The sequence below is a fragment of the Pyricularia grisea genome, assembly GCF_004355905.1.
Source record: "Pyricularia grisea strain NI907 chromosome Unknown Pyricularia_grisea_NI907_Scaffold_1, whole genome shotgun sequence".
In the NCBI taxonomy this organism is placed as follows: domain Eukaryota; kingdom Fungi; phylum Ascomycota; class Sordariomycetes; order Magnaporthales; family Pyriculariaceae; genus Pyricularia; species Pyricularia grisea.
In genome coordinates this window covers 3916412-3936068 of record NW_022156716.1, presented here as the reverse complement: position 1 = coordinate 3936068, position 19657 = coordinate 3916412, and the positions used below count along the sequence as shown (strand labels likewise).

Genomic DNA, 19657 nt, shown 5'->3' with positions numbered 1-19657 from the left:
TTTGGCGGTCGACGCGAACTCGGCGCGACACAAGAAAGCATTGGCGCTAGTCCCAATTAGGAATTGACGAGGTACCACGCAACCTACCTAGGTACCTCAAACAATTGCTGGCTTTTTTGTACCAGTCTAGAACAGAAGTATCCTCGACTGATGTCATAATATCTTCCTAATTATTTGATTTAAATAAATGGTATTTTTCATGGCGTGGTATTTTTTACTATCGTCTTCTCAACCTTGCGCAAGAGCTCAAGCCTCTCAGGTTTTGATTTTGCAAATCTCGATATCTCAAGGACAAAACATTTTGGCTGCGAGCTCCCATGTATGCGGGCAGATACCTGCCCGCCTTCCTTTGGTTAAGTATTCCCCGCGTGCCCTAATTTTGGCAACGCAAATAATTCTTTGGCCTCCGACATGCCGATTTCCACAAAACAAAAGGCTTTGTCTATATTTTGCTTTATTCACAACCCCCACCAGCTATTCAAGCTTTCTTTGCCTCCCTCTCCGCCTTCTTCAGCGCACGAGTGCGAATGTCCTTGTGCATTTTCAGGTTGACCTGCAGTCCGATCTTGCTACCGATGCCGACCGTGTTCTCAACCCACCATTGCATGATGGCATGGCTCCACCACGGCGTGTAGGTGTAGGCCACGTTCTGTGTCGCACACCCAATCTTGCCCAGTGCCGAGCGCACGAAAGCCCGCGGCGTCGGGACCATGGCGCTAGGGCGACGCACCTTGCTCATGGCGGACACGATGAGGTAGCTCAGGACCAGGTGGACGTCGACGCCGCTGCTGCGGAGCTCTTCGGCGAGCGAGGTGCTCCAGTGCTGCAGGAATGCTTTGCTGCCGCTGTAGGTCGCCAGGAAAGGTGTGGGCATCCAGCCACCGAAGGAACCCATGGTGAGAATGAGACCGCGCTTGCGCTGAGCCATAATAGGAGCCACGACCTGGGTCGTCTTGAGTGTACCGAGGCAGTTGATGGTGACAATGTTCTGTAGCTCCTCGCGCGGGGTCTGGAGGAATGGCACGGGGATCGAGTGGCTGCGGCCGACATTGTTGATCAAAATGGCGACATCCAGGCCGGTAAGAAGTTGGCTCAGTTTCTCGTAGTCCTCGTCGTTGTCCTGCTCGTAGTCCATCGCCAGGACTTTGGTCTTCAGGCTGCCATTTTGGGCCTCGAGCTCCTTTGCGAGTTCCTTGAGCTTTGACTCGGTGCGGGAGACAAGGACAATATTGAAGCCTTTGGATGCTAGTTGTGAGGCAAACTCTTTGCCCAGTCCGTCCGAGGCGCCGGTAACAACGGCCCAGCTACCCTTTTTACCATATTTGCTCAGCTATAATAGGAAACCGAGTGTCAGTGATACCCCGCCGAGCTGATACAGGGAAGAGTATGTAGAGTCCGACTCACGTTGGTACCGCCCAGAATGAAAAGGTTCAGCACCAGGTGCAGGTAACTCAAGACCTTGCCAGAGAGGTAGAGAGCCCCTACTCCAGCAAGGGCCCACTGCACCACTTGTGGCACGCTGCCCAGCGCGTTGGTCAAACTATCCATTTTGACGAGTTGCGGCGTAAAATTGGTCTTCTTTCGCCTTGATTGTCAAAAGTCTGGATGAAAAGAATGTCGCAAAACCTCCTTAGCAACCCCAAAGCTAGGGGGTTCGAGGTGGGGTGGGGTAGAGAGCAGCTACTAACCAATCAGTCTTCTTCAACCCCGTCTCCATGTCTACCCCTTGTAGACCAGCAGGCAGCAATGCCTAATTTCATTTTTGTTGAGCTTCAGGTACAAGGTCGCGTCCGGTCTTTCCGGCAGGTGGAGACAGTTTAAGAGCTTTCTTACAACTTAGATATACTGCGGTGCACTTTTGACCTCTGTTGTCATTCATACAGACCTTGATTTAGAGTTCCTACTTACCTAGTCACAGCAACAATGGCTTCTCTCAGCACCCTCATGCCCCCACTTGACAATGGGCTCCTGCCTGCGTACCTAATGTTGGTAGGTTCAGCCCAACTTGTAGTCCAACCTGCGCACCAGAGGCAGATAATCTGCTCTACCTGAGCGTTGGCTTCGCAACATACGAAGAAAAACTGTCAAAGCCTAGAGCAAAAACTAATGATAACCTCGGCCAGGTATCCGTTCTCGCTATCGGCAACGCCTTGCAGAACTTCACCACTCTTCACTACAGCCGGCGTATCTACAATGGCCTTTTTGTGTCCAACCCCACGCTAAAGCGCAAGGAGCGTACCGATGAGAACCCAAGGCATAACCCTGAGGACAGCATCAACAAGCTCGTCCCTGCATCGAGCACCGGAAAGGACGTCGAGAAGGCCAACGACCAACTCACCCCTCTTGCGGCCCGTTTGTTTGCGGTGTGGACGCTCATCACTGGCGTTGTGCGTCTGTATACCGCCTACGACGTTTCCAACCCGGCCCTTTACCAGCTGTCGGTTCTTACGCACTTCCTCGCCGGTGGACACTTCCTTTCCGAGCTTCTTGTCTTCAAGACATGCCGCCCAAGTGTTCCCGTCCTCTTCCCGATCTTTGCCGGATCGACTGGATTTATCTGGATGACCCTGCAGTACACCCACTACGTCGGTCCTTTCACCCTGCCATTGTTCAGGTAATTTCATTAAGCAGGATATGGTTTGGAGGAAAGCGCATGCTCCATGAAAACATTCTCGAATCATATGGTTGAGCGTTCGCAGAGGTTGGCTCGGCACAGCATTGTATAAAATCCCCTCTCTGATCTTAAAAGTTTCAGAGCTTTGGAGCCTCTAATTAGTGTCTAATTATAGAGACTTGCGGTACAACTCTCCGTCGCAGGCCCTCAAACGAGCCGCGGCTTGCTCCGGGGTAATGTCGCGCTGAGGCTCGGCTAAAAGCTCATATCCCACAAGGAACTTCTTCACGGTAGCTGAGCGAAGCAGCGGCGGGTAGAAATGCATATGGAACCAGCTGCTCTCGGCCTCTTCTTCACTGCAGTCAATAGGCGCCTGGTGTATTCCAGAGCCTATGGCGCGGGCAGGTTGTCAGTCAAAAATGTCATTGTCCAAGCACTGTGTGTCGTGTTGGGGTCTCTTACTGTATGGGAAGTGCGTCTCGAATAAGTTGTCGTACCGCCGAGTAACTTCTTGGATGGCCTCGGCAAAATGAAGCCTCTCAGCAATCGATAGATCGACCAAGGCCCGAACATGTCGCTTCGCAATGACCAGAACCTCGAAAGGCCAAACGGCCCACCACGGGCAAACAACCAAAAAGCTATCGTTCTGCCAAACGACACGCTCGTTCTTCTCGATCTCCAACTTGACGTAGTCACCAAGCATATGACGTCCATGTTCCCGACGGTACTTGGACATTTGCTGCAATTCCTTGCCTGGTTCCTCTGGCAAACTCGAAGTTGTCCATATTTGGCAGTGGGGGTGGGGGTTTGAGCAACCCATCGCAGCTCCCTTGTTCTCAAATATCGTCATGTATCGTAGTTGTTGTGATGGTTGCGCCATTTGGCACTCAGGGACTATCGACAGGTTCTGACGCACGGTAGCGGCAGCGTTGCCCAGAGGACTCGTTGGAGAAACGTGGGAGGCATAGAGATCCGTCCATAGATCTATGACGGGAACGATGTCATGGGGCTTCATATCGGCTAGGGTGACATTGTGCACAGCCGAGAATGTGAGGACATAACAGCGGCCGGTGGCAGCGTCCGCCTTGAGGAGGAGCGAGGCAACATCTGAATAACCAAGCAACCTTTAGCATTTGCAATTCGCTCAACAATCCCGTCTCCTACGGCAGATTCTCACCATCAGTCTTTTCCTCTGGCGCATAGTTTGCCTGATTCTCCTTGACAGCGCTATAGTCGTTGATAAAGACAAACGTCTTCTCATACTTCGGGTTGCTGTCGCCCTGCGCGCGCGTGTTTCCTGGGCAGAGATAACACGAGGGGTCATACTGTGGAAGCTCGCTCTTGGATGGCGCTTCCTGCTGGCCCTGCCAGGGGCGTTTTGTCCGATGCGGCGAGACAAGGAGCCATGCGCCGGTCAAAGGGTTGTACCTCCGATGGGAGATGTCGTCAAGAATCTGGTCAGGCATCTTGAGCGCCGCTGTCAGGTTGCCAAGAAAAACGTGTCCAGGAGCTCAGAGTCGGCTAGAAACTACGACAACGCTACGTTATATTGGACCGAGGATCAAAGTGGGCTGGATGCTGTTTACTATTAACCATGTGCGCACCCATGCGGGGGAAGTGAGGTTGACCCCACCCTCCCCTGACTTCCTGTTACATCATTGCTTTGATACTTTGTTGTTTATTTTGACTGTGGGGAGAATTGTTGCGATTGAGGTTGATGACTGGGTTGAATACGGCCCGCATCAGTAATCAAATGTAATGTATTACTTGGAGCAAATGAGTAGCCGGGAAAATCAGGGGGAAATTGCAAGCAGGCATTTTCCCCATTGAAGCGTCGCAAAGGTCAAAGTTGAGGTCAATAAGCATTTGGTCTCCTATCGGCGGCCAAGGATGTTTGGAGGGAGTGAGCGCACCTGCAGATCACGTGTATTCGGTTAGAAGCTCTCCTGGCGATTTGGGTGCACGGTCCAACGCTTGACCCCAAACTCCAACGAACGTATGCGACACGACAAGTACAGGCAGCAGCGGATCAATCAAGCGTTTGACAACGTTAACATCCATCAATTTCACCGCCCAAACGATAGAAATCATCAAGCCACCTGGTGAATCAACTTCCGGTCATCCTGTACTCTTATCTATAGTCACTATATGTCTTGTTAATCAGTTGCACGACCACCAAGCTTCCCGGCTTACCCGGGTCTCGCATCGCGACACGACCGCCGGACAGAATCATGGGCGTCATACGGAAAAAGACAGCTGCTAGAGGCGCTGAAGGCGGGGTTAAGTATCACTGCGACGTCTGCTCCGTTGACATAACATCCACGGTGAGTTTCAAGCTCTTTCGTTGTTTACTTGCCATCCTTTATCCATCGTCGCTCAACCGCGCATCATCCTGGACGTGTTTCGTACTGCACCTACCCCAGATTTATGCCCCACCTAAAGCTACCGAGCGAGAACGTCATTGGAGCACTCAACATCCTCTACCAGTCGCGCAAAACGGCCATGTAATCGCTAACGTCTGTACAATACCCGTTTTAGGTTCGAATCAGGTGTGCTCACAGCGCATGCAATGACTACGATCTCTGCGTCAATTGCTTTGCCCAAGGCTCATCGAGCAGTAATCATCAGCCTGCGACGCATCCCTACCGAGTCATAGAACAAAACTCGTTCCCGATATTCGAAGAAGACTGGGGTGCCGATGAAGAGCTACTTCTCCTCGAGGGCGCAGAGATATATGGACTGGGATCATGGGCAGACATTGCAGATCACATCGGTGGTTACCGCCACAAAGATGAAGTTCGCGATCACTACATAAACGCCTACGTGAACTCTCCACGATTCCCGCTTCCAAAACGATGTAGTCCCCACGACAACGAGCTGGCCAACCAGACAACCCGCGAAGAGTTCCAGGCACGCAAGAAACAGCGCATTGAGGAACGTCGGGATGCTGCCAAGAATGCTCCCGCTTTGCAACCCAAGACCAAGCCCACGGCCTCGGTGCCATCATGCCACGAAATTCAAGGATATATGCCTGGTCGTTTGGAGTTTGAGACAGAGCACGCCAACGAAGCCGAAGAGGCCGTGCAGCTTATGCAGTTTGACCCCGGCGATGGCATCAACCCGCGCACTGGCGAGCTCGAGCCTGAGACTGAACTCAAGTTGACAGTCATGGAGGTTTATAATTGCCGCCTCACCCAGCGTGTAGAACGCAAGAAGGTTATCTTTGAGCACAATCTACTGGACTATAGAGAGAACAGCAAGTTGGAGAAGAAGCGGTCCAAGGAGGAGAGGGATCTGCTTAACAAGGCCAAACCTTTTGCGCGGATGATGAACCATGATGATTTCGAGGCTTTCTCGCAAGGTCTGATTGATGAACTGAATCTGAGGCAAGCAATCACACAACTTCAGGAATGGCGCAGCCTGAGGATAGGCGACCTGAAAAGTGGTGAAAAATACGAGCAAGAAAAAGCTGCGCGTATTCAGAAGGCGATCCCCTTGGGGTCCATGGATCGCGATCGACTGGCCACAAATCAGCGCAGCAAGGCGCCACCGCCCCCCGATCCACCAAGTGGTGCTGCTTTGCTTGTGGCACCCGAAATGCCTGCGAGGCTGGCTACCAAGGGTTCCCACGGGAATTCACTAGCAAGCGAGAATGTAGAGCACGCTGCTTCAAACGGCGATGCCGTCAAGAGCGAGGCTCATGCGAACGGTGGGGCGAACGGCGACACGAGCAGTGTCATCGTGGCGAATGGCGACGGCGCGGTCAACGGAGTCGCAGCCAATGGGGTCGTCAAGAAGGAGAAATTTGAGCTTCAGCCAATCCCTAATTTGACGCCGTTGCAGTTCACTCTTGATCAGACTCCTGACCTGCAGGTCCTAACCCCGGATGAGGTGAAGCTTTGTGAGCTGTTGCGCATCCAACCGAAGCCCTATCTCATGATCAAGGAGCAGTTGCTCAAGGAGGCTCTGAAGACGAACGGAACACTGAAAAAGAAGCAAGCCAAAGAGATCTGTCGCCTTGACAATGCCAAGGGCAGCAGGATTTTTGAGTTTTTCGTCAATTCTGGATGGGTTGGCAAAGCTTAGGAAACTACTCAAAATTTGCCTATTCGAAAGCCTCGCAATCGACGCCCAAAGAAGAAAACAAAGACATCGATGTCCATTGAGGACTGATTGTGGCTGTATTTTTATCAGGATTCTTCCAAGATTGGCTTGGGACATGGAAATTATGAGTATCAATGAAATAAGAATGGCTCTACATTGTTAATTGTATCATTACATGCGTTGTTTGACCATTCAGCTGAAGCGTACGCATCTTGGGTGTATTCATAATCTGTTTGCAGCCTGAGTTTGACAACGCCTAGAGTACTACTCTACTAGACTAGACTAGAACTACCAAATAACGACCAGGAACTACAATTTCATCTTGTCAACTCTACTTCCTGGAGTCAAAACGGCTAGTCTCGAGTTGGAAGACTGATTGAACAGTACGCTCGCAATATTTTGTGACGCACATACACCATGAATTCTTTTCTCTCTCTCTCTCTCTTTTTTATTTTTTTTATTTTTTATTTTATTTTTTATTTTATTTTTTATGCTATAGAACTATATGCATGGTGTGTTCAGGCAAGTGCACTAACGTGCCTGAGGTTACCAAGCGCCACAATCTAGGAGAAGATGAAATAAAGTGTGGATAAACATGCTGCAAGGCACACAAGCCTTTGACAATTGCAGATTCCGATTTAACAAGCCGACTGGCCAACGCTAAAAGAAAGAAGAACTGTCAACAAAATGTTTCGACAACCTTAAAATCATTCGGGGCTTTTTATGCGCAACTTACATGTTTCCCTGTTGGAGATAGCGCGCAACAACATAGAGACGGCCAGTCTTGCTTCCCTTGGCCATGCCGACTCCAAGCTGAGTGGTCGAGCGCCAGATTGCTTGGGCTGAAATCGCAAGATAAGGTTAGCAACTCTCCAAACATAATGACTTTCCGACTCATAACTTTTTTTAGGAAAAAAAAAGAGAGAGACAGAGCAGGGAAAAAAAAGTACCAAAAGAGAAAACCGAACTTACTATAGTGTCCAAACTTGCCAAAGTCCGGGTCAGTGCCGCTGATGTTGCGGCAGTCGTAAAACGGCTTCTCGTCCAGCCAGGCCTTGGACGCGGCCTGGAAGGGCGTCAAGTGGTTCGAGTTGCTGGTATAGTACAGGTTCTCGCCCTGGCCGTTGCGGTTGGAGGCGTGCACGAGGCCGGTGTCAAGCCTGGCGAGCTCCTGGGCGTAGCTGGCCGCCGAGCTGTCCAGCACCGACGAGTAGGTGAGGTTGGCGCGGGGGCCACGGCTGCCGGTCACGTTCTGCCCTACAGCCGGAGGAAGAGGGTTGCTCCGTTTTCAGTACCCCTAGTTTGTGTTTTTGGGATGGGGACGCTGTGGCAATAGCAACTTACTGGCGGCGTTGTGCAAGTTAAGTGCGCCAACCTTGTCGGCTGCGATTTCACTGGCAGTTCGCTGGGCCCACATGGGGGCGATGGCGACAGTGAGGACGGCGATGGTGTTGAGGAACTTCATTGTGGAATATGTTGAGGTCTGTTGACGAGGTAAGGCAGTTGATGGTATGAGTATCTGGATGCTGGTCCTGGGTTATGGTGCGAAGGACTTGTGAAGCTGGATATGGATGTCTCAAAGACTCGAGGGATTTCTACCGACTTGGTGTCTGGCTTTTTATTCCAATGTTCAGAAGCCTGGAATGTGACGGTTCAGTTCGAGATCTTATATGTCTTCAGGACATATGTACCTCAGGAATGATGATAAAGATTCCTTGCAGAGCTCTCGGCAACCGGAATCCAGTTCACTCTCCTCATCTGGAAGAGTGATCAAGCCGTTGCCTACAGACTTCTCCTTGCCCCCTACACCGTGACGTATTAAAGAAAACCAAAGCTGACGATGGACAAGACGCACAATCGTCACAGCAAACACCTTGACGCCAATTGCACCCAGACGAGAAAAGACATGTCACCTCTGATGTGGTCCAGTGGCAAGAAAGGGTCATATTGATCGGCAAATGGAAAATAAAATACAAGGCCGCAAAGATTTCCCAGCAGCGAATAAACAGCATACATATGGTACAAAAGACACCTGGCAGGCTTGGGCAACTGGGCTGGCACAACTGAGGGATTGGGCTGGGAGTTTAGGGATGCAGCTGAGGGAGTGAAAAATGTGCAGCGCGTCGAGTCAAATTCCAGCTGTGTGTTTTCGTGGCGTAAAACCTCATGGCGGCTGGTCCAACTGAAAGGTCTTTTGCCCAGATACTAGCTCGAAATTCCGCCCCGAAAAATCTCAGCTGGGCTATGAGATGGGAGTTTCCTGCTTGTTGCTATCTGCGCGAGCGGTTCAAAAGGTCCTTGGTGTACGGTAAGGCCAAAAGGACTGTCGGTTGTGGATGTTGAATTTGAGCTGAGCATGGCGTTTGTGCCCACAATGACACGGCGACTATATGCCAAAAAAGCCATGTTAGTCCAATCATGGCCGGCTGGACTTACTTGAGCAATTAAGCTGGAATTCTTGCCACCTGTCATATTCATATACGTTATTTTTTTTCGGCTATGCCCCGTCCACTGGCTGGCCATAGCGAGAGACAAATCACACACTCGCGCGATCGATTCAAGACGCCAGCTGCGTCAATAAGGCTTCAACATCTGTGTGGCCTCTATATTCTTTTCCTTTTTTTTTTTTTTTGTGGGAGGGGGGCGCTTTGCCTACCTCATCTTGCGTTTCTTTCCACTTTCTCCCCAAGGCTTTGGGTTTATTTTTTCGTCTGGGGCAGAGAACGATGACTTCACTGCTGATGTTTGATTGGTAGGATAGATGCCTGCAATGAGGAGTTCTATTTGGGACAAGAATGTGCCCGCTTGTGGTTGCCTTGTTTGCTACCCCGTTTCTCTCGTGGTCAAATAATATTAGCGACGTTCTGATTGCCTAAGCCTGGCAAGGCATTCTATACGACGATGCCAGAATAATCAAATCTGTCTTTTAAGTAAAACATCTCAATCTTTTGACCTTGGCTGCTTTGCTCAATACGGCCGGTTATAATCCAAGAATCGAAAATAATAATCGAGCAAGAAAGGCTATTATAAACTCAACAAACAGTGGAAACGTTTGCTCTGGGTATCATCATGTGGGCGCCTATGCTTGCATGTCCAAGATCCTGGTGAGTCTTTTTTTCATTACGTGACTTTGAAGGCGTCACTACGCTTTGCGATACTGGAATGTGAAAGAAAGCTCAAGGAAAAACCAACACCGATGTATATACTGGGCTTATAGCAAGCACACACCGGAACCTTAGCGACCCCTTTTTAGCGTATGAGATACTGTGTTCTACACTTCATTCATGCTCGCAAAAACTCCATTGGTTTGCACAAAGTTGCTTCAGGGTGCAAAAATGGTTGGGTCCCTACGTAGGTATGTAAAGTGCCCACATTGTATTAATCAGGAAGCGGTATCATGTCCTTGCGGTTAGTGCTGGGCCCCTGAAGCCGTGCGTCTCGAAAAGGCCTCGAAATATGAATAGTCAACGTCTATCAGTCATATAGTCATATATTAGCTACATCAAAGAAAACGACAATCACGATTGCATTTACCTTTATGTTATTAGTGAGGCGGTATTGGCCGTATGTTAGACCGATATAGGTTGGGGGGGGGGGGGGGGGGGGGGGGGGGGGGGGGGGCACGATTCTTGTTGGTGAGCAAACGCATGCCTGAAATGCCCGATATGGTTCTGCCTCAGTGCTTATTGGTTGAGCCAATTGGAACCTGGCTCGGCTAGGTCGAGGTACCACGTCTAGATACTGGAATACCCGCCTTACAGCCCCAAGCATCATGTCTTGGCGTGTAACCTGACCGACCATTGTGACCGACCAACGACCTGTTAATTACTATAATGGGGAATAAAGTGGGAAAGGCAAGTTTATGAAGCCAAAATTTCATTTTGGACCCTGGGGTTGTTGCATAGGAAAGCCTTCACGTTTTTGTTTATTTAAACCAGCAAGTCAAGCACACAAGGTCCTCGACTCCCCCTCCATCTTACATCTGACGAGAAATAATCGCTTGAGGAAAAAAAGCAACCTCCATATATATCTTGTCTTTTGTTTTGCTCTATTCACTCACTTTCCTACCCACACCAGCCAAATCTAATCATGTCAAACAAGAGCTGTACGGACCCTTATTCCCTACCCGCCATTGCACAACTTCCCGGCATTCCGCGCAATATCGACACTTTCTACATACCGGCGGCCGGAAATGCGTCCCGAGCGGCCATGACGACATGCTGTTCGCCAAACAGCGTTGGCGTCGAAGATTCGTGCATCTATTGGTGCGAGGCGCCTAAGAAATACCTTGATGGAAGTCAAACCCTTGGTCACTGTTTACAGCAAAATAATTGGCTTTGATTCGAAAAGTGCTGCCGGCGTGGTCTCCAGCCCCAGCACCACTGGGACTTTTCTGGTAGCGTTGCTGTTTGTAGGCGCGGCGTTATATTGATACCCCCCTGGGCAAGATATCGACAATTGGAATTAAGTTATCTCATGTAGGCGAGGAAGTCCTATGATAAAGTGAATGAGTTCGAGGCATGACAGTACCATATGCAGTGATATCATTCTTGTTATGCCAATAAGTGCTAGATTGTCTTGCTCGGTCCTAAATTATACCATTAAGGTTCGGCTATGCTATGCCAACATAAGGTACCTGAGAAGCTCCGTTGCAAGTGGTACACGCCGTCCTAAGCACTAAATTCATAATCGTAACGAGGAAAGTCAAAGATGATTGCAACTTGTAAATGCGGGTACTTCGGTTGAAGAACAGGAAAAGTGGGATGTGAATTGAAACGGTAACCTCGCATATTGATAGGCTACACCCGTCCCGTCATTCGGTACCAAACCTCCCATGTGTGTACTCCTCGATCGCCTCGAACTTCACCCCAAGGTTCTGGAAAATGCAGCCACCCACAGCAGTGAAGACTCCTCATCCACAGGCACTCTTGGTTTGTGTCCCAGAGTGTACAGCGAGGTAGGAGAAGAAGTGGGAGAGGACGCCCTCAAGAGCTTTGGATTAGAATGTCTAAGCTACAACCAGAGGTTTGGGTCGGTATCATGTAAATATATTCATTTCTATGATTGATTAGCAGCAATTAAACTCTAGTTAACCTCCAATACTTACTTGAGACCAGGGCAAGCACTCAGAAATGAATTGGAAAATACTCGGTAAATTGCCGAGCTGGAAGCCGAAAACAAGGCTTGGGACACATGGCTCGGTTATTTTCCATCAATAACTCGAGAGCACCAACGCGGTACGACATGAAGCTCGCGATTCTTAGAAGTACCACACTTTTTGACATCGATTCGCGAAATAATGCCGCGCACATTAAATTACCTCAGTGTTATTGGAGAATGGTGGTTATGAGTTTGGATCGTCTAGCCACTACGTAATGGACCCTGCACGGGCAATCTTGACAGGTACCAGAGGGGGAAGAGGGATGGTTGACCCGACCCACGTTTGTGACCAATCGTTGCCAAGCGAATTCGCTCTGCTCTGCCTTCCTCTATGCTTCGTCCAACGTTCGCGGGGCAGGCGCCTGGACCCTGCTTTCTCTTCTCGTCGACAAACAGTATGATGGAAAATGAATGCGGGGCTCCTACAGACAATGATTTGGTATACGGGAGCGTTTTGAATCAACGAAAATGCCGCCATGCTTAGGAACGTTACATGAGGAGAGTGTTCCACTGAGGATGCTTTGATGGATGATTTATCAGGTGGTTTATTGCCATGTCAACTATCGCTCTTTTACCTTGGTACCAACCAAGCAACTAGCAACATATTTTGATCAACAATTGCCCTTCCACAGCTGCTTCCTTCCCTTCCTCCATACAGTCTCTTGACCTTCCGCGAATTCTGGACCCTAGCACCACGACCAACCGCGATCAGACCCATCCGATGGCGACAACATCTTCCAGCTCTCCGATAAGGTGGCGAGATTGTCCCCATCTACGTTTTGATGGCTAATCTGCCATTGGGCAGTCTGTAGCCAAATCGAATTATGAACATTGGCCAGTATTTAGAAACACATTCGGCACCATGCCGCAACAAATCTATGTTTCAAGACTCAGACTGCGGTATTCTGTTCCAACTTGGCCTTCAACCCGGCAGCGGCAGCCTCTCCCAGGGCCTCCAGCGTTCCGAGAGCCATGATATCGAGCACAGTGATCTCAAGACCAAGCGAGTTCTTCTACCAGCGACGCAGCTCAATAGCCATGAGAGAGTCTAGCCCGATCTGCTGCAGCGTCAGGGACGTGTCGACGACCTCGTCGTTCTCTTTGAGCATGAGGCTGAAGACCTTGGCGCCAACCTGGCGAGCCAGGAAGTCGACACTCTTGGCCTCGCCCAACGTAGCCAGGCTAGCTGTCGCATGCTCCAAAAATCTGGACAGGACCTCGTTCGCTGACCGCCCGGCCCGGGAGGAGAGCGCGTTCCCGTTGGCCTGCACGTTGTGGTAGAACCCCATTCGCCGATCGCGCCGCCAGTTGGTCCGCGTGCTGGGGTCTCGGAGGTCGCCTTCAGCACGCAAACCCATGACTACCTGGCCAGTGTCGTCCAGGGGTCCGCATAGCGCAGTCTCTCAACCGAGTGACCCCCGGCGTTGGTGGTGTGCAGGTGCGAACTTGTGAATTCCGAGGCTGGAGAGAGCTTGATGGAGAGCTCCAAAAAGTCCAGCATCTCCTTCTCGGCAAGGAAGTAGAGACCCTGCGCCTTCATGTTGCGACGCGCGACGGGGTTCTCAGCGACGAAGCCGACGTCCTCGATGGGGCAGATGTTGAGCACACTAGCGGGCAGCCCCAGCGACCGCCGGTACTGCGTAAAAGCCTCGAGGAACGTGTTGGAGGCGCTATAGTTGCCTTGGCCCGGCTGCTCGACGACCGTAACGAGGGAGCTGGCCATGACGAAGAAGTCCACCGGCGTGTCGGCCAGGGCCTGGTGGAGGTTCCACGCGCTTGTGACCTTGGGCTCGTTCGCAGCAATCCGATCGTTGTAGGCCATGTCCGCTACGGGAGAGTCCCTGAGAACCATGGCCAGGTGGATGACACCCCTAACACGGTGCGGTGCGAGGGAGATGGCCTTTTTGATGTCAGCAGCAGACTCAGCATGGCCGGCCACGCATGACACGGAGCAGCCCATGGTCTGCAACTCGCGCACGACTACCTCATCTTGAGGCTTCAGTCCCGCGCTCCGGGAGAGGACGACGAGTGACCTGGCCCCTTGATCCACCATCCCGAGAAGTTGCCAAAAATGTAGTTTGGCGTGCGGACGACGGCGCAGAGCTCCGTGAGTACCAGCATTCCTCCAGGCCGCAGCAGCGAGTGGAGGTTAGCGAGGGTTTGGGCGAGGGACAGCGTGGCGTGGATGACTTTAGGCGCGAGGATGACGTCGTACGTTTCGGGTTGGAACCCTTGGCCCAACGGGTCCTTGGAGATATCAAAAACGCGGTACTCCATGTTGGGCGGGTAGGAGAAGCGGTCCCTGGCCTGGGGGAAGAAGCCGGCCGAGATGTCACTAAACGTGTAGACGCTATAAGCAGGGAGACCCCCAGCTGGCCGCACCAGGTTGCGGAGAATCATCTCGGTCGTACCGCTCGAGTATGCGGAGGCCTGGCTGCGAGTGGGAAAGGAGCTTGAAAAAGTCACCTTTTCCGAAACTGACAGCGTCATATATTCTGGTTAAAACGCCCCCTTGCATCAGGGTGTCGAGCGTATCTTTGCTCCCAGTGAAAATGTCCTCGCAGCTGTCGTAGATGCGTTTAATACCCGTGGTTACGGCACCTTTGAACATTGTAAGAAGGCGGTTATGACGCTCTTCGATCATGGCGTGTCGAGTGGGCGAATCCAAATCTAAATACGCCTTGGCCTCATCGGGCGGCAGCAACGGGTATGTGCCGTCGCGAGCGCGCTGCACCTCGAGGGCGAGCCAGTTGCGGAACTTTTCAAAGTGCCAATTGCACGGCTCGAGCCCCTGAACCCTCTGGAGCGTCTCCATTATACAGAGCAGGGTCATATCTTCCTGCAGTCTGGTTTCGGCGGGGATGGACCGCGGCGGTGTGAACAGCGTCCCGTGGTTGACCATGTCAAAGTCGGGCAGCCACTCGAGACGGGCGGCTGCGTGCGGCTCCTGGTCAGCCTGGAGGATCTCGCCATCGTCGACGGGGGTCAAATTCAGGCCTTCGAGACGAAGCGCAACGTTTTTGTCGCTGCCGGTGCCGTATAACATCTACCGACAGCTGGCCGTCCCCAGCACCATCTACGAGGTCACGCTCCTGGCTGTGGCCTCCATAATCGAGCTGCTCTTGGGCCCAACGATGAGGTCCTTGATGGCGGTGGGCACACAGAGTTTTCCAAAATTGCGGCCGACGCCCTTAACCATGGCTACCAGCAAAAGCTGCAGGCAGGCGTCTATAGCGACAGGGTGAAGCTGGGACGCTGTATCCTCCCGTTGGCTGCTGCTGATATCGATGAAAGCTTTGGCCACGTTATCGACCGTCGACGAGACGATGCCCGACAGCGCCTGGAATTCTGGGCCGTACAGGACCCCGATTTCATCCATGGAGCGATACCAGTGGGGTGAGGGGATGGCCCGCACCATGCTGTCTGGAGTTGGGGCCGGCAGTGGCTCTAGGCCCTGTGTATTATACGCCTTTATCTGGCCCTCGCAGTGCTTGGTCCGTGACGACTTGCCGTAGGACATGACGCAGAAGTCGAACCAGCTCGAGTCGGTCGACCCTGTCAGCTTGACAGGCCGGAGAGACGTCACCACCTCGACCGACTCGTCCGAGAGCATCATGGCCGATTTCACCGAGACATTGCGGACCCGGTATCCCACACCGTCCAGACCGGTGGTCTGCCGGAGGGTCTCGCCCGCCATGGCGATATATCCGGCAAAAGGAAACACCACGTCGGACCTGACCTTGTGGTCCGCCAGCCACGGCTCATCCACGAGATTAAGCTGGTTCCGCCACAGGGGTTCCAGCCCGGAGCTCTCAGGGACCCGGGCGCCTAAAAGTCGGTGGTGACCGAACCGGCGCAGCCGCGACTCTCTCGAGACCCTGGCCTCGTACCAGAAAGAGCCGCCGCTGTGGTCCCAAGGATAGTTCGGGAGATTAGTAAGCGTCATGCCCGCAACCGGCACGCCAATTGACGATGACCAGTCCACGTCAACGCCACACTGGTAGAGATGCCCTAGGGCGGACAGGGAGGTGTGGCGTGCGTCCTTCCCGCGGACCAACGCCGACGCGTATCGGCAGGAGTCGACGCCTGACGCCTCGGTTATCTGGCTCAGGGGGCCGCGGAGAGTGCAGTGAGGCCCGACCTCGAGCATTATGCTCTCCTTGGCGAAGGAGCCCCGGCCCTGGTCCTGGACGGCCAGGCGGACGGCTTCGGTGAACCGGACCCGCGATACCAGGTCGGATACCCAGTACGAGGGACCGAGGTCTTGGCTCGAAGTGATGGGTTTATTGAGCACAGAGGAATACATGGGAATCTTAGTGGGACCAGGCGGCGTCAGAAGTAGATCGACGCCCTCGTCGCAGCAGAAGCGCGAGGACCACACGGCTTCGAGCAGGCTCTCGTACTGGTCTGCCAAGCGCTCCATATGTTTGAAATGGCCAATGACGGCGGCCGGGACGATTCCGGAGCGCCGCAAGCGGTTCACCAGAGCAACCTGCAGTGCGGTGCACAGGGGCTGGGCTAGCTCGACCGTGGAGATCCTGCTCGATTCGGCGGGAGCAAGCAGCTCGTCTAGGATGGTCAGATGTCAGTTTCATAATCTGGGTCCGCTACAAAGGGTGATTAGAAGCAAAGTCGAAGAAGGGAGGGGATAAGAACAATGCCTACCTTGAATGCTCCACTGCGGGGGGTGCGGGAGGCTTTTGAGGACACGGTCCATGCCTTGCAAATCCCGCTTGAAGTCCTCGTCAGTCTGGACTAGCTCCTTACCCATCTTCGCCCATTGCGCCCCTTGGCCGCTAAAGATCATGACCACTTTAGGGTCTGAGCCTAGCACTTTGGCCTGAGGGGACGTCTCGACGATCTGTCCATCAGGGCTGGCAACGATAAAGGCTCTGTGGGCCATAATCTCACAGCGACAGGCCAGCGTATATGCCAGGTCGTCCACCGCCGAGGGGCATCGCTCAAGGTAACCCTGGATATCACCTACCCGCTGCTGCAGCGAAGTTGCCCTGTTGGCCGACAGCACCAGGAGCCGGGGTTGCGGCTCGGCGGGGGAGATTTGGTCTGTCGATGCGGCTCTGCTGGCGGTGACGAATTTGGGAGGCGATTCTAGAATGACCTGGACCAAGGGAAGAAAATTGGAATTTTGTTAGCACCACAAGCACCATAAAACAGGCGATGAAGCAAAGACCCCACGCAACGCAAAACTCACGTGGGCGTTTGACCCTCCAATTCCGAACGAGTTGATGCTGACGCGCTCGCCACGGCCACAAGGCCAAGGCTCAGGCTTCACGGGCACGGTGAGCTTGTTATCTTGGAATCGGACTTTTTTCCCCGACGTGCAAAGTTAGTATTGTGCGTCATGTACCTGTTATTTGGGGATGACTTACTTTTAGGATTGGGCTCGGAGAACTTGATGTTGGGGGGAATCGTCTTGTTCTCCAGTGCCAAAACTCCCTTGATCAGGCTTGTCAGGCCTGATGCACCTTCTGAATGCCCGACGTTGGGCTTGACCTGTTTTTACAACAATGAAACCGGTGAGATACTTGACGACTCTGCTAGGATAGGACCGCAGGTGATGCCACTTACCGAACCGATATAGACTCCTTCACGACCAAAGACATTTCCTACTGCGTTGGCTTCGAGAGGGTCACCGGTAGGGGTGCCGGTACCATGGCACTATGAGGGGTCAAATCAGCATCACACTGTCCATGGGAGTAAATACTGAAGGGTTGCCGGAAGGAGTTACGCGTCTTTGCTCACCTCGACAAAGGCAGTCTTGGCTGGATCCAGTCCCGCATCCGCATAAATCTTGTTCATCAAGGCCTCTTGAGCCAAGCCGTTGGGCGTCAAGAGGTCCTGGCTTCGCCCGTCGCTGTTGGTACCAGAGTTGCGGATGACGGCACGTATAGGGTTGCCGTCACGGATGGCGTCGTCTAGGAGCTTGATGTAGACGGCGTTGACAGCCTCGGCACGGCCGTAGCCGTTTGCGCCGGCATCAAACGTCTTTGAGGAGCCATCCGGGGCTAGCATGCCTTCCTCGGTCATGGCTGCCGAAGTTGTCGGGCCCATGATGAAAGTTCACACCACCGACGAGGGCACCTGTGCAGTCTCCATTTTGCAGAGCACGACAGGCTTCGTGGAGGGCGACGAGTGAGGCAGAGCAGCCCGTCTTGAGCACCATGCTGAAGAGAGATAACGGTAAGTCTTTATGAAGATGAAAAAGAAAAGAAAAAGAAAATGCAACAAAATACCTCGGGTCTTTCAGGTCATATTCATAGGACAGGCGGTTGGCGCACATGAGGTCTCCGTGACCCGTCAAAAGGTATCCTCCACTGTGCTGCTGGTCCCGCGCAGTCATTTGCAGCCAGTCCTCGCTAAATGTACCGACGTAGCACCCGATGTTCTTGCCGCGGAAACTCGGCCTCGCCGGGGCTCTCGAAGGCCTCCCGGGCCACTTCGAGGAGCTGCCGCTGCTGGGGGTCACACCTCTCGACCTCCTTCCTGCCCATGGAGAAGAAGCTAGTGTCTAGGCATCCCAGGTCTTCGTCGAGAAAGTACCCGACCTGGGTCTTGATGGCGCCACGCTTGCCGCGGTCGTCCTTGTAGCCCTCGGAGCTGTACCTTTCTGGTGGGATCGGGCCGCGCAGGTCCCGCCCGCCTACCAGGGCATTCCAGAAGGCCTCCGGGTCGCGAATTCCGCCGGGAACGCGGAGTGCCATGCCGCAGATGGCGACTTCTGGTAAGGTGGTGCTCATGGTAAACATGATCAAGTATTGGACTTGGAACTATGGTACAGCTGAGAAGGGAACTAGACTAAAATTAATATTGGAAACTTTTAGGTGCAGTATGATACAGGTGAGTGTCTGAGTGCTGCTGGAGCTGCTTCTGATTCTGCTTCTGTTTCTTGTTGTTCAAAGACGGCGAGCATTTCAGTACATATAGGGACGGCTCATCTAGCAACATGACTGCGGTCCACTATTCGACGAGAAGTCGAGACATCACTTTGTCAACGAGGCCATGATGCTACTCTCTTGCTCGACTACGTGCCTTGCTTCCGCTGGTTTCCACTGATACGAACCAATACTCGACTGATACAGAGCACAATTGGGCGCGATTTAGGGTGTTGGTCGAGTTCCCAAAGACTCTGAAACAGCCAAGCGACCAGTCACAATCACACGTCTCAGACTCTACACTTAGACGACCAACACCAAAGAATCGGAGTCTAGAGCCTGCAAGCTGCGATTCGAAGAGGGGACCTTATGATACAGTCCTTTTGAGCGCCTAGTCAAACTGTTTGACCTTTGCTGCTGAGAAGAGTCGTTTGATGGCGATTCATTCCAGTACGTCCCTGGGCTTATGGCTTGTGGGATTGAGGCTCATGAGGAAAGAGGCTTGCCTCACCCGACAGGCCTGACTGATATGTCTCGTTACGTTTCCTATCTTAAAACTACACGGGCAGCAGGTGGCTGAGTTCTGACCTTGAGAAAGCGTTGACGTTGACAAAGATTTTTACCTTACTTACACTGGCAATTTGAACCTCAGGGGGGCAGCGACAGAGCCAGAGCGGGGAACTCTGAAGCCTCCCAGTTCCTGACTACCAAGGCGATATACACCCAGACCCCTGAATGAATGTGCATGTGGAAAGGTACTCGAATTTACCCTGTAAAGACAAGCAAATCGTAAAGCCCCGTTTAGTACCTACCATGTTTCCTAAGCAAGGCTGTATTATACGGCACTTAGATTACCCTGTAACCACATACGATTTTGCAAACCACT

General features: G+C 52.5%; 9 protein-coding genes across 9 annotated transcripts; 2 read left to right on the top strand and 7 right to left on the bottom strand.

Annotated features, from left to right (window-relative positions):
- Positions 1-191: 191 nt before the first annotated feature.
- On the bottom strand, positions 192-1585 carry PgNI_01200 (uncharacterized protein). The gene is made up of 2 exons (XM_031121275.1): positions 1405-1585; positions 192-1330 (listed from the first exon to the last, which is right to left on the bottom strand). Exons 1-2 carry the CDS (start codon positions 1546-1548, stop codon positions 479-481), a joined length of 996 nt encoding a protein of 331 aa, XP_030987946.1. The 5' UTR covers positions 1549-1585; the 3' UTR covers positions 192-478.
- A 221-nt stretch (positions 1586-1806) lies between these two features.
- On the top strand, positions 1807-2957 carry PgNI_01199 (uncharacterized protein). Its single transcript, XM_031121274.1, has 3 exons — positions 1807-1989; positions 2124-2720; positions 2790-2957. Exons 1-2 carry the CDS (start codon positions 1924-1926, stop codon positions 2616-2618), a joined length of 561 nt encoding a protein of 186 aa, XP_030987281.1. The 5' UTR covers positions 1807-1923; the 3' UTR covers positions 2619-2720; positions 2790-2957.
- Positions 2784-4080, bottom strand: PgNI_01198 (uncharacterized protein; the record flags this gene model as incomplete). Its single annotated transcript, XM_031121273.1, has 3 exons — positions 2784-3004; positions 3077-3721; positions 3792-4080. 3 exons carry the CDS (start codon positions 4078-4080, stop codon positions 2784-2786), a joined length of 1155 nt encoding a protein of 384 aa, XP_030987280.1.
- A 518-nt stretch (positions 4081-4598) lies between these two features.
- On the top strand, positions 4599-6992 carry PgNI_01197 (uncharacterized protein). Its single transcript, XM_031121272.1, has 2 exons — positions 4599-4938; positions 5153-6992. Exons 1-2 carry the CDS (start codon positions 4846-4848, stop codon positions 6698-6700), a joined length of 1641 nt encoding a protein of 546 aa, XP_030987277.1. The 5' UTR covers positions 4599-4845; the 3' UTR covers positions 6701-6992.
- A 364-nt stretch (positions 6993-7356) lies between these two features.
- Positions 7357-8183, bottom strand: PgNI_01196 (uncharacterized protein; the record flags this gene model as incomplete). Its single annotated transcript, XM_031121271.1, has 4 exons — positions 7357-7378; positions 7455-7560; positions 7691-7975; positions 8063-8183. The coding sequence occupies 4 exons, from the start codon at positions 8181-8183 to the stop codon at positions 7357-7359; spliced, it is 534 nt and encodes a 177-aa protein (XP_030987276.1).
- Positions 8184-12891: 4708 nt separating this feature from the next.
- PgNI_01195 (uncharacterized protein) lies at positions 12892-13838 on the bottom strand (the record flags this gene model as incomplete). The annotated part of the gene is made up of 2 exons (XM_031121270.1): positions 12892-13198; positions 13243-13838. 2 exons carry the CDS (start codon positions 13836-13838, stop codon positions 12892-12894), a joined length of 903 nt encoding a protein of 300 aa, XP_030987279.1.
- A 38-nt stretch (positions 13839-13876) lies between these two features.
- PgNI_01194 (uncharacterized protein) lies at positions 13877-14924 on the bottom strand (the record flags this gene model as incomplete). The annotated part of the gene is made up of 2 exons (XM_031121269.1): positions 13877-14308; positions 14361-14924. 2 exons carry the CDS (start codon positions 14922-14924, stop codon positions 13877-13879), a joined length of 996 nt encoding a protein of 331 aa, XP_030987278.1.
- A 30-nt stretch (positions 14925-14954) lies between these two features.
- PgNI_01193 (uncharacterized protein) lies at positions 14955-17950 on the bottom strand (the record flags this gene model as incomplete). The annotated part of the gene is made up of 6 exons (XM_031121268.1): positions 14955-16447; positions 16544-16997; positions 17091-17203; positions 17269-17392; positions 17468-17557; positions 17642-17950. The coding sequence occupies 6 exons, from the start codon at positions 17948-17950 to the stop codon at positions 14955-14957; spliced, it is 2583 nt and encodes an 860-aa protein (XP_030987273.1).
- A 305-nt stretch (positions 17951-18255) lies between these two features.
- PgNI_01192 (uncharacterized protein) lies at positions 18256-18636 on the bottom strand (the record flags this gene model as incomplete). Its single annotated transcript, XM_031121267.1, has 1 exon — positions 18256-18636. The coding sequence occupies one exon, from the start codon at positions 18634-18636 to the stop codon at positions 18256-18258; it is 381 nt and encodes a 126-aa protein (XP_030987272.1).
- Positions 18637-19657: the final 1021 nt, after the last annotated feature.

Excerpts from the sequence above, each read along its gene's own strand:
- PgNI_01200 (XM_031121275.1), bottom strand. The coding sequence starts at position 1,548 with ATGGATAGTTTGACCAACGCGCTGGGCAGCGTGCCACAAGTGGTGCAG. Across the intron at positions 1,331-1,404 it reads TCATTCTGGGCGGTACCAAC|CTGAGCAAATATGGTAAAAA; the intron begins GTGAGTCGGACT and ends TTCCTATTATAG.
- PgNI_01199 (XM_031121274.1), top strand. The coding sequence starts at position 1,924 with ATGGCTTCTCTCAGCACCCTCATGCCCCCACTTGACAATGGGCTCCTG. Across the intron at positions 1,990-2,123 it reads TGCCTGCGTACCTAATGTTG|GTATCCGTTCTCGCTATCGG; the intron begins GTAGGTTCAGCC and ends AACCTCGGCCAG.
- PgNI_01197 (XM_031121272.1), top strand. The coding sequence starts at position 4,846 with ATGGGCGTCATACGGAAAAAGACAGCTGCTAGAGGCGCTGAAGGCGGG. Across the intron at positions 4,939-5,152 it reads CCGTTGACATAACATCCACG|GTTCGAATCAGGTGTGCTCA; the intron begins GTGAGTTTCAAG and ends TACCCGTTTTAG.